General features: G+C 44.6%; 1 protein-coding gene across 2 annotated transcripts; it reads right to left on the reverse strand.

Annotated features, from left to right (window-relative positions):
- Nucleotides 1–395: 395 nt before the first annotated feature.
- Nucleotides 396–11,484, reverse strand: LOC101996035 (serpin B9). Of its 2 annotated transcripts, XM_026783145.1 has the most exons (8): nucleotides 11,348–11,484; nucleotides 10,332–10,533; nucleotides 8,876–9,053; nucleotides 7,653–7,790; nucleotides 7,075–7,192; nucleotides 4,943–5,085; nucleotides 3,871–4,026; nucleotides 396–2,428 (listed from the first exon to the last, which is right to left on the reverse strand). In XM_026783145.1, exons 3-8 carry the CDS (start codon nucleotides 9,041–9,043, stop codon nucleotides 2,024–2,026), a joined length of 1,128 nt encoding a protein of 375 aa, XP_026638946.1. In that variant the 5' UTR covers nucleotides 9,044–9,053; nucleotides 10,332–10,533; nucleotides 11,348–11,484; the 3' UTR covers nucleotides 396–2,023. The 2 variants fall into 2 exon arrangements, with proteins under 2 accessions (XP_026638946.1, XP_005355072.1); XM_005355015.3 differs by lacking the exon at nucleotides 10,332–10,533.
- Nucleotides 11,485–12,139: the final 655 nt, after the last annotated feature.

Consider the following 12,139-nt stretch of genomic DNA (forward strand, 5'->3'; position numbering starts at 1 on the left):
GGTGCTCACAGTGAGGTTAGAGGTCAGCCTGCTGGAATCAGTTCTCTTCTTCCTCCATGAGCGTTTCAGCAATCACTCAACAGTCAGGCATGGCAGCAAGCACCTTCAGCTACTGAGTCAACTTGCAGAAATTTTTTATCTGTCCCTGTTCGTGTCCTATTGATTTCCGATATTTTTTTCAGTCTTACAGTGTTGTTCAATATAAGTAAGTGAGTAACTTCTACCCTACCCCATGAGTTGAAGCATTACTTTTTCTTTTCCTTGGTCATCAATACTTTTTCTTCAACTCAAAAACAATCACAAGTCCGGGACAAATGGATGTTCATATACAAAAGAACCACATTGGGCTCTTACTTCACAACCTTTATAAAATTTAATTCAAACTGGATCAGTGATCTAAACATAAAGGCACAAGCCATGAAAGCCTTGGAGGGAAACAGGGGCAGGTCTTTGAAACCTTGAGTTTGGCTGTGGGATTCTTAGCTGAGGCACAGAGAGACTGAGTGACAAAAACAAGAGGAGATGAGTGGAACTTCATTGAAAAAAGAAATCTGTGGGCATCCAGAGCATTATGAAGAAAACAAAGACACAATCTATATAAAATTCCAGAGTCAGTAAACCTACAGACTCGGGGAGTTTGATGGTTAGACAGACAGCAGAAGGAAGAACGGAGAGGAATTTCTTGATGGTGACACAGTGTATTTGAAAGGGGATGACAATATGATAATAGAATGTCATTGGCAGACATGGATGCTTACCCAGAAAGTGCTGACTTTGTTACAAGAATAACTGCAATAAACATAAAGAGTCATAGTAGTAGATATTATCCAACCATTAATAAAACTTATGGCACTCTTGTTTAAAAATTTTCTTTATTTTTAAATTTACTTGTCTGTGTATGAGTCTGAGTGAGGAAACATGCACTATATGCATACAGGTTCCAGGAGTCTGACTGAAGATCATGTACTACATGTATACAGGACCCAGGAGTCTGTACTATATGTATATAGGATCCAGGAGTCTGAGTAAGGATACATACACTATATGCATACAGGAGCCAGTAGAAGCCAAAACATCTGAGCCAGCTCTCCAGTCCCACATGGCATTATTACACACAGTGAAATCACTTATAACTGCCTGTAAGTGGCTATACAGCAGAGTAAGAGATAATCCTGGCCCTTGGTGACCATAGCTTCTAGCTGGGAGGTTTTCTAAGATACAGAAAGCTAACAGATAAAGCAAAAACTCTAAGTGGTCCAATTAATGTTCAAAATGCATACATGGTTGGTGAGAAAAATAAATTTATTTTGAAATAGCATTTAAGAACTTCATAGAATTTAACTATAATGGATAGTGAGGGAGAAAGACAATAGTCTACAGAAGCATGACTTCTGCAAGGGAACATGTAGTAGTTCAAGCTAGCTGTCATGACAGCTAGATAGATAAGTTGAAAGCAGATATTCAAGGTTATCAATTGAGGACCACACTGTCCGCACACATCCCCAAGCCTAACACAGTGGTGGGCATAGACCTGGTGAGCAGCAAACAGCAAAGCAAACTAAAGTTACAATGTGCATTAAGGGCCACTCACTAGGAAAACTGCAGTAGCCATCATCATCCACAGAAGCATTTACTAGGATACAAGCAGGTTAAGGCAAGCAACGGCAAGAGGTGAGGAGCCAGGAAAGCACAGCTTATATAGTTGGCATGGCTTGTCTTGCAGGAAGTGGGGGTGTTTGTTTAGGGTCACCTTAGAGAACTTTATAGGCTATCTTGTGGGATTAGTTTGCCTTCTTTGTTGTTTCCATAACAAAAACCAAAGCACTCCATAGTCCCGTGACCCCACAAAGGGCACAGATGAAAGTCGGGAGACAGGGAGATGAATGCTATCAATTGAGATTGGCAGGGGAGGAAAGTGCCCTCATCTTGGGACTTGGTGTCCCTCATACATCATCCTCACAGAGCTGTAAGAGCGGTGGAGATGCTGAAGAGATAATTGTTCCCCCACATGGTACCTGGACCTCTATGGAGAGGAAAACCTGCCGCAGAACAGGAGGCTATTGGTTTTGTTGTGCCTGATGAAGAAAAGGAAGGGGTGGTCTGCACGGAAACTTGGAACAACAGAGTAGCAGCAAGGTCGAACTAATACTAAAGAAGCTGCTGCAGCCTCGGTGCCTTCTTCATTGACCTCCAGAACACTCTTGTGAACACATTTGGACACACACAGGTCTCTCTCTGGAGACATTCCTGATAAATCAGCCTGGCTGCCTTGGAAGATGTCCACCATTCCCAGGTGCTGACACACAGACTCCATGTCATAATCCTCTTGCAGTTTAAATTGTGGAAGGAAAACCTCAACTTTAGTGCTTTTCATAAAGCCTGGTTTGGTCCAGGCCATTAACTTCTCAAAAGTGAGACCGTTTTCCACCTGATAAAACAGAATTAGAGACTGTCAGATTCACAGTTGAGGTCTTACCCAGAGGTTCATAATAACTTCTTGCTCACAGAACCCTCTATCATCCTACTTGGGGCACTGCCTATTCACAGGGCCAGACAGTGTGAGTGTCCAACTATCTAGCTAGCTTGCATGTGACTTCCCTGGTGGGCATGGAGGCCAACAGCCCAGAGGTAGGAAGACTTGGCTATCCTCTCCTAAATCCCTTCCAAGATATCTTTTATTCTGACAGGCGTCTGTGTCCAGGTGTTTATGGTTTAGGTTGTATTTGTTTTTGTTCTCTTGATCTAGACCTAGTTGTGAAGGCAATAAACCACAGATGATAAAACCAAAAATAATAAAATAAAACTTGAAAAAGACTTTTGGTGTGAGCCACACCAGAAGGAAGGTCTATCCAGGTTGAGATGCTATGTATTTTGTGAACTGTTATGGCTTTAATGAGATATTCCATCTAAAAGCTCACATAGTGAATTCTTATTCTGAAGCTGGTAACAACATTTTTGGAGGATTCTATAATGTATGCATGAGGGCTCTAGCTGACTGAAGGAAGTAGTTACTGGAAGTAAGTAAGCCCATGAAGGTCATCCTTGGTCCTCAGTCCATATCTCTTCTCCTTTCTCTGCTTCCTGTTCACTAAAAGGTCTGAAATCGCTGCCACATGCATCTGTTACCGTGGAAACCAAGGATGTGCCAGGTAACTTAAAATGGTCCTCTGAATCCGTGAGCCTGAATAAATGCTTCCTCTCCTAGGTTATTCATGTCAGGCATTTTTGTCAGTGATGAAAAACTAACACCAGAGAAGCGATGGCACAGCTAGGGAGCTGGATGAGAAGAGGCAAGGGAGCTGTTCTGCTTACATAGACCCCTCGGGTCATGCACACTGCCCCGCCCTTCTTTCAGAGGGTGGATGACAGACTGTGGGGTATCCTGCTGCAAGGAAGACCAAGATGCGCCATTATGGTGTGCCTGACTCTGTCCTGCCCAGCTGGCACCTCTCCTCGTCCTCTATCTTCGGTGAACTGCAATACTTTTTCTGTCTGTTTTACATTCTCAGACATTAAAACAGTGGCAAAGACCATGATACCATTCTATTTACAGAGAGGGACTATTTTCTAAGCACTATGTTAAGTTTCTTGATCGAGTTGCCCCCATTTCATCCTATCAGGTACCATCTTCTGTTCTAGTGATGAAGTTATGTCATATGACAAGGTCACACTGCCCACAATGGGGGTGGGGGTCCCCAAACACAGAAACTGCACACAGCTTGAGGCTCAGTCTGGGCATACCACTTGCTCAAATGGCAGTTGGAAAGGTAAAAACAATGAGTTCTGTTCTAATAAGGAAGGATAATGGCGGTCCTGGATTCTTCTAGGAGACATTTAAAGTGGTGACTGCTAAGGACTCTCCTGCCTCACCTGGCTGAGGTCCACACCATCATCCGGGAGCAGGACCAACAAGCTCAGCTCCAGGCCCTCATAGGGCATCTCCAGCACCTGTGCCTGCACTTCCTTCACGTGGGCGAGGTTAAATCTGTGTTCCTGATACATCATCTGCACTGGTCTTTCCTCCTTCTGTACAGAAGAATCCAAAGCATAAAAGATGTTGTTGAGAGAGGTCAGAAGGTTTCCAGATGAGCTGAAGTTAATGCCAACAGTGTTCTCATCACTCACCATGACAACACTAATCATGGTCCAGTGAACACTTAGTCAGTGTCTGCCAGCCTCTTCCTGGTTTCATTTAAGAAATCGAGTGTAAGCAGATAGGGGACTATTGTAGATAGGATTCTACAGTGGTGATAAAACACCTTGAGCAAAACAACATGAGGAAGAAAGGGTTCATTTTGCTCTTACAGCTCTCAGGTTTAACATTCATAACACTTCAAACGGCATTAAATTATATTTTATAGGGATTGGGAAAAGTATTCTAATATCTACTTTAATTCAAATTATACTCTAATTAAAACGGAGATCTTAATCACTCAATTTCAATATTAAAATGCTATAGTGTTAAATAATGATAAATTGACCAATAATTTAAAACGATCATTTTAATTAAAAATTACTCTATTACATAAATGTTTGTATATTCCTTTCTACTCTACCTCATGATCCATACATGCATTATTGTACCTTAACACATAAGTTTCTGCTTTCTTGAACTTACAGGAAAATTTAGTTTCTAGAGTGAGTTAGAAGCAATGATTTTATGAGGATTTATCAAAATACGTAAGAGCCAGAAACAATGTAAAATAACACAAGTATTAAATATTCTTTATTCTTATCATTTTTCTATGGAGCTAGCATTTCTTTCAGTTTCAAACATTTTCTGTGCTTTCCTATGCTCTTTCTTTCTGGACTGAGGATCGAGCCCAGCAGCCCACAGGACATGCAGTCTCTGCCACTGAGTCCCAGAGCTTCACATTCACGGTTACACATTACCATGCAGGTTCTTCGTCACAGTGGCATGAATTTTTATCCTGCTCCTTACCTTGTTAATTTTAAAGGGCACTTCTACTGTGTCTCCTTTGTTAAACGTTTGATCCCACTTTCCTTTGAAGTATAATGCGTTGACAAGAACCAGCTTGGTCATTGAATTAACTGAGCCTCCTGACAGCAACTCTGGAATTTTCCCTTTTGAGAAAGCAGAGACTTCATTCAGGTTCATTTTATACACGCGTGAGAAATAAGCTGATGTGACATCTGGGCAGATTCGAGCATCATGCTTTCAAATTTGATGAATGTGGATGAGCATGAAAAAAATAAGCCAAAACAACATATCAACACCCATGTTTGACTTGACGTCATGGCCAAGGGAGTCACATGACCCAGGTGAGGGTGCTGAAGGACTTCCAAGTCCCTCAAGGAAAGCAGGTTTGGGAAAAGCAGAAAAAGGCACTTCAGGGTGGAGAACAAAGAAGCAGGAGATGTGGAAGGGATTGCAGGGGACCAGGGCTCCCCCTGGGTGCCAATGTCAGCTGACGACTTGATTGGGTCTGGAATCAACTAAGAGACATGTCTCTGGGCAGGTCGACAAGGACAGCTCCCAGAAAGAGTAAGCAATGGAGTGGGCAATGCCTTCCTGTGCTGCCCCGACTAAAGGACTGAGGGAGAAGCAGCACTGTTTTGCCTGTCTGCCTTCAGCCTCGCTGGTGAGTGCGTCTGCACTGTTCACACCTCTGCACCTGCCATTTTCAGCTGACACTGGAGCCCAGTAGCTTTGGCCTTCATGTGAACCAAGACTAGTGCCTCTCTGGAGCCCTCTAGGGTTTCCATTCTAGGCTGAGGCTGCTGAGGTCTCCAACCCCATAGACTGAGCAGTGACCAGATTCTCAGCTTCTCCACATGTAGATGGTCCATGTGGGACTACTCAGCCGGTATTGTATATGCCAATCTACTGAATCCCCTTAGTAATACGTATTCATTCTATTCCCCTAGAATACTCTGACTAATGTTAGATACAGTATCTCATCTAACGCTCCATGGTCATGCCCAGTTCTAGCATAACACAACATGTCAGAGACTCAAGGACAAAAGGTAGTTTGTGGAGGAGGTATTGTTATCATATACTTTGGAGTGCTGTCCGTCCTAGGGGAGATGATGCAGGTCAGAGGACAGATTCCCTTCTTCTGTCTTAAGGAGCATCCTTTCAGTAGAGAAGAAAATCCTCGCTAACTTACACTGTCAAGAGTGCACAAGAGGTAAAGACTACAACAAGAATTGGCAAATAATTGCTGAGTCTTTATTTTTAAAAAAATCTAGCTGGGCGGTGGTGGCGCACGCCTTTCATCCCAGCACTCGGGAGGCAGAGGCAGGCGGATCTCTGTGAGTTGGAGGCCAGCCTGGTCTAGTAGAGCTAGTTTCAGGACAGGAACCAAAAAGCTACTGAGAAACCCTGTCTTGAAAATCAATGAAAAAAAATCTCATTTTATACTTTCTGTTAGTAGAAATAGGAATGTATCCAGTGGTACATAGGCATCTGAAGGGTTCAACTATCAGATAGTGATTTCAATGATTTCAAAGACTAATGCTGGAACATATCATCTCTGAAATAAAAACAAATAGGGTTCAACCTCAAATGGGAGGTTCTTGTAGGCCAATCAATGGAACTGAGTGGCCCTGAGAGGAAATCAAGTTAATTTCACCAAATGTAAGTGAGGAATCTGAGGCAGGAAGGGTGGAATCAGAAACAGAAATCCTCTTCAGACATAATGATAGTGGGGGCCAGGGCAACACAGACCATAGGAAGAAGGAGCCCATGGAAGAATTATGAGCATGGCCTCTACATGAATCTCCACGGTGGAGTCTTTGACCTGCCAACACTGCAGACCACCCCTGTCTTCTAATCTAAGCTGTTAGACTGGAAATCAGGCCCATGAGTTCCCCTGTCTTGAAGAAATATACAAATAACTCTATTGTTCAAATCTAAGTTTCTGAATAAAACCTCCATGAATTATACCACATATAATGATGTTAGTCTGCATCCCTTTGACTCCCTGAAATAACATGCAATTAGTCCATGGGGGAGAAGGGAAGTTAAGAGAAAGAACAGGGAAGGAAGAAGAGGAAGGGGTGGATGGAAAGGAGAAAATTGTGGGGTGTGAAATAACTTGGAATTCTGACCTTCAGTCTGTTTGGAGACCCACGTGTTTATGTGCTTCGTGGACTCCTCTGGATCTTTGGCAAAGGACAGCTGCTCCAGCTCCGAGTGATAGAACTGAAGACAGGACTCCTTATAGGTCTTTGGAAAGAAAATGTTCAGAAAATTAACATTGGAAAATAAAGTGTCTGCAAGCTTCCAAACCCTCTGATAATATGTCAAAAACAAAACAAAACAAGAAAAAACTAAAGTGAGTATAGATGTCACTTTAAGCAGCAAATATCTAAGTCTTCGTACATGGTAATAACCAGACATAATTGAATAAAAATAACAAGTAGTCAAATTTGAAATACTTTAAAGTATCATTATAGAATTGTGGTCTTTGGGGGGAAGTTTAAGGAGTTGAGTAGTTGAGTTTCACTATTTGGCCAAGGCTGGCCTAAAACTTGTGATCCTCCTGTCTCAGGTATTTAGATATGGATCATCACACTGACTAGAACTTGATCCTTAATTTTCTCAAGTTCTCTAGGATCCTTCTCCTGGGATCTACATCAACAAGTATTTTAAATACAATTGATATCATTCTACTGACAGAACTTACTGGGAGAATTTTACAGGTATTCTCTGCAAAGAGCCTATTGGCCATTCTAAGCAAGTACTTTCTACTGGGCTTGTTCAGATTACTGAGAAGCTCCTGGAAGCCTTGATGAATGTCTTTCTCTGTGTTTAAACCAAGTGCCTGCGAAGGAAAAGAATGAAACAATTATGAGCGCGGTGGTGAAACATTTTGGTAGCAAAGAGGAGCTTGCAAGCTGAAGGGATGGCTCAGGGGGCGAAGCACATGAGGCTCTGAGCTGGATCTCACTATGCACATAAAAAGATGGGTTCCGTAGTGTATGGCTGTAATCCCAACGCTGGGATAAGAAGACACCTGCATTGACTCCTGTCCTCTGCCTAAAGAAGCACATATGGGCATGTAAACACACATACACACACGTGCGTACACACACTTGCACACGTATACCTGCTATATGCATGCACAATCTCTCTGTGTTTGTTAAAAGACTAGAGAGAATAATTATGAAGAAGACCCCTCTACATTATCGTATTCATGTCCTCATGCCCTCACTACATTTGGAAATGATAAAAATGAGCAGTTATACCTGAAAGGCTCTTCATGGGAAAGAAAATTCTGGCAAACCTCAGAGCAACAGTGACTGCTTCCCGCTGTGACAGTGAAGCAGAGGGCTTTTCCTCAGGCCAATACCTCCTGCCTGCCCTGGAACCCCTGAGGTCAGAGACCCATCCTTCATCACCTGCAATGCTTATAGGATGCTTCATAAAGCGACCAATGCAGTGCCTGGTCAGGATGAGGACCAGCCAAACACATTTGCCCAGTCAGTATCTCAACTGATGCAAGGCAGGTTGGACACAGTTAAGAGAGGAATTAACCTTTCTTGGCCAATGAATAATTACAAAGTCTGCTGCTCGAAAAATAGATCTTAGCAACCTATGTTTCAAATAATCTCCTCCTTATTTGAAACTAAGTTGCCCACGCTAGTCTTGAACTTGCATCCTCCTGTGTCAGTCTCCTTAGTAGTTAGAATTAAAGGCCACCAGGTCTAGCATGAAATTACTTACACCCCATTTTCTAACTGAAGTCTGGACAAAATTTTGAGAGTTTCTTTAAGTTATTACTGAGGGAAACTCATTGTCCCATCCTCTTTAGCCCCTGCCCCATGAAACAGGGTGTGCATAGGCTGACCCTCCCTTCTCAGCAACTCTTAGGCAAGTGAAACAGGTGTCAGGTGACAGGGAACTTACCTGAGATATCTGGACTGCGGTGTCTCCCTTCGCCCCCAAGAGGACCATAGCTAGAGCAGAGGAGACGCTCACGGGAGAGAAGCATACATTTTTCGAAGGGTTGTTCTGACAAAGGATCTTTAAAAGATGGATGGCAAAGGTGCCATTTGCTTCAGACAGAGTGTTCATGATGCAGAGTCTGGAGGCAAAGGAGAAATGGTACTCAGTCCAGTGCTGGAGGTTCCCTGATCTGGCCAGGGGCAATCTGGGACTCTACTCTTGGTTCTCATTTCAAAGCTCCTAAGTACTTAAAATTGGATTTTACAAATTCTTTCTCAGTCACAGTCCTTCCAATGTGAAGGTTATTATCTAGGTGTGGTCACGGCGGCAGACCAAACTAGCATCTGTCCCATCTGTGTAGGTAGAAGGTCAGATCTTCAGGACTGCACACACAGGACACAGCTGAGAGAGGGGGACTCTAGTCCAGATCCTCTCTCTGAAGATGGTGGAGTTGAGGCTAAAGAGGAAGAGGAAGAGTAGTGGAAGGGAAGAAGAAGACAGCCATGAGCATCCAGGTCCTCTGGACTGACGTCAGCAAAGCTGTGTTCTGTGTCTGCCTGCGAAGACTCTGAGATGTCCGGGTGTGCACTAGACAGTGCCTCTGCATTTACAGCCGCTCCAGGAAAGACACCGAGAGGCTGAACAACACACTAAGACAGGCTGGTGTCATTAGCTCTGCTGTGCAGCAGGAGGTGTCCACCTGCAGTGACTGCTCGGGTGGCCTTAGATCAGGGGGTGGCTCCTAGGCTGTTTCTCTGAAAAGCTTGCCTCTCTCCCAGGTGAATACACAGTTTGGCTCAGACTATCTGACTGCCCCAGGCACAATAACGCCAGTCTGAGTTCCTGTACATCCAATGACTGCACTCTCGCTGCCATATGACCTTAGTGGGTTCCAACATTTGTTCTACTGTGCTTAAATGCAGATCAAATAGCACAGGGAGTCTCAGAACAGCACAACCCATACTTCTTCCTACTCCCCAGACGGAAGGACACAGCATCCTGGGACTGTGCCTAGATCCTGTGACTCCTCCCCTTAACTCCCTTCAGGAAAGGTGGAGCTGCTTTATTTCAATGACTTCCCTTCTGGAGGGTCCTCTCATCTAAATCCGCTTGTGACCACTATACTCCTGCCCATCCTGATGTCTTTTAAAGTTGTTTCTAGTCTTGAAAAACTGTTTATTCCATCTAGAAGGTCATCTACCCGGCAACTGTCACTGAGTTCGAACTACTCACCTCTTCCCTCCCTCACTGGGACAGGACAACCTCAGGGCCTCTGCTCTGCTAAGCTAGGGCAGCTGCTCCAGCCCAGTCCTTTCAGCCCTCCCAAGGGCACTCTGTCTCTTACTGACTGTGGTCTCCACCACACCCAGAGCTCTCTGAAGGCCAGAGAGATGTTTGGCACCCTGATTTTAAGCACCTGGAAGCATGCTCTGGATAAAGGGGGCTCTGGATAAAGGGGGCTTTATCAACACGGAGTGAATTATTTTATAAGTGGAAACGAGGAGTGCTCAACTTCCTCTAGAGACTGCTCATTTTAGAGGACCCAGAAGTAGGACAGACACATGTTTTAGATCCGCCAGGAGAGAGCAGCAGCAGTCAAATGTCTAGGGTAGTAGAACCTGAAAGGAAGCAGGAAAGAGGCCAGTAAAGAAGGATGCTGCTGACCCCTGAAGCCATGGTTGAGGAGAGGCCAAGGCAGCTCTAGGACACCAGCCCTAGGACCAGCCTCGCTGCCATTGGCCAGCTCGGGTTTTCTAAAGATCACCTTTTAAATGTCCATCAATGCTGTAGGAGCCAGCTATGATAAGCTAAATATGAACAGATCACCCAAAGGAAGTTCTTTATTTCCAATCATTATCACCTGCCAGTGTAGGACTCAACCATGGATAAATTTAATAGAGGCCAGAGTCTCAGTAGTTTACCCTGAAGCAATACCTGGTTGCAGGAAGGACCACAAACTGAGATTACCTGAGCACCACCCAAGAACAGACCATTCAAAGGAAATGCCTAACGTTCCAACCGCTGTAGATAGGATCACCAGCCAGCACACACTCACCAGGACACCCCTAGACAAATGTCAGCCAATCAGGGGTCCTGAACCTCAGAAACCCCTCATCCCCACCTTTATTACTATAAAAACCCAACTCTAAATGAGATCGGGGCTCTCTGTTTATTCCAATATGTCGGACATGCGGAGAGACAGAGTTTGCGAACTTGTATAAAATAAAGGCTCTTTGCTTTTACATACGGGACTTGGTCTCCTTGTTGGCTTTTGGGGGACTTCGCGGATTTGGGAGTAACAAATACCACCTGCTTACTCTTTTCCTAACTCTGTAATCCTGGGCTTCCCTCCTGAACTCAATCTGGACCTTGTAACATCGCTCACCTCTGTGGTTCCCACGGTCCCAGCCTGAGACAGGAGCCTTCACTTACCACCTTTGCGGCCTGTCAGTGCAGCTTTTGCAGCCTGAAGGTCCTGCTGGTTTAGCTGAGCAGCCTGGCCGACTAGCTGGCTGGGCTTTCTTGTTCAGAGCTCTCTGAGGGGGGCAGGAGACTAACAGCTGCTTTCTCTGGCCTCTGCACGGAAGAGGATGGGCAAATGAAAATGAAAGTATTTGTAGGAGAGGAGAAGAAGGGAGAGGGGAGGGGGAGGAGGAGGGAGGGGGATAGGGGAGGAATTGGGGGAGGAGGAAGGGGAGCAGGCTTACCAGGATTTTAACAGCTCTCTGGGGCAGGGGGCACACGCGGGGGAGGGGGGCGTATTCATTCCCCACCCCCACCCTTCTTTTCTGGAGAAAAAACAGCAGCCCTTTTTCTGCCTATATTTCCCAGTCACAAGCATTTCTTGTGAATGAAATGTGTGGTTCTGTGAATTTTTCCAAGGCTTAGCATAAGGGTTCAAGGCATCAAGGACTGGGGCATGGGCCACATTCATGCTACACAAGGCCTCCTGCAGGGACTGAGTTCTTTTCAGAGACCTCAACTCAGGTGAAGCTACAATTTTTGACTCTGCCGCAAAAAGGGACTTCAGGACGAGCTAGTATGAAGTAGAGCTGGATTTATTAAGAAGCAAAAACCTATATATTTAAACATAAGTAACACGCAAAAGGAGGCCTAGTAAGATGAGACACACCTAAGCATGCAGGTGTCTCAAGGGAGAGCACGGCTTCGGTGTCTTAGCGGTAGCTACACACGTGGCTTTGGTGGCTCTCAAAAGTTACATCT

The sequence above is a fragment of the Microtus ochrogaster genome, chromosome 16 (genome assembly GCF_000317375.1).
Source record: "Microtus ochrogaster isolate Prairie Vole_2 chromosome 16, MicOch1.0, whole genome shotgun sequence".
Classification (NCBI taxonomy): Eukaryota; Metazoa; Chordata; class Mammalia; order Rodentia; family Cricetidae; genus Microtus; species Microtus ochrogaster.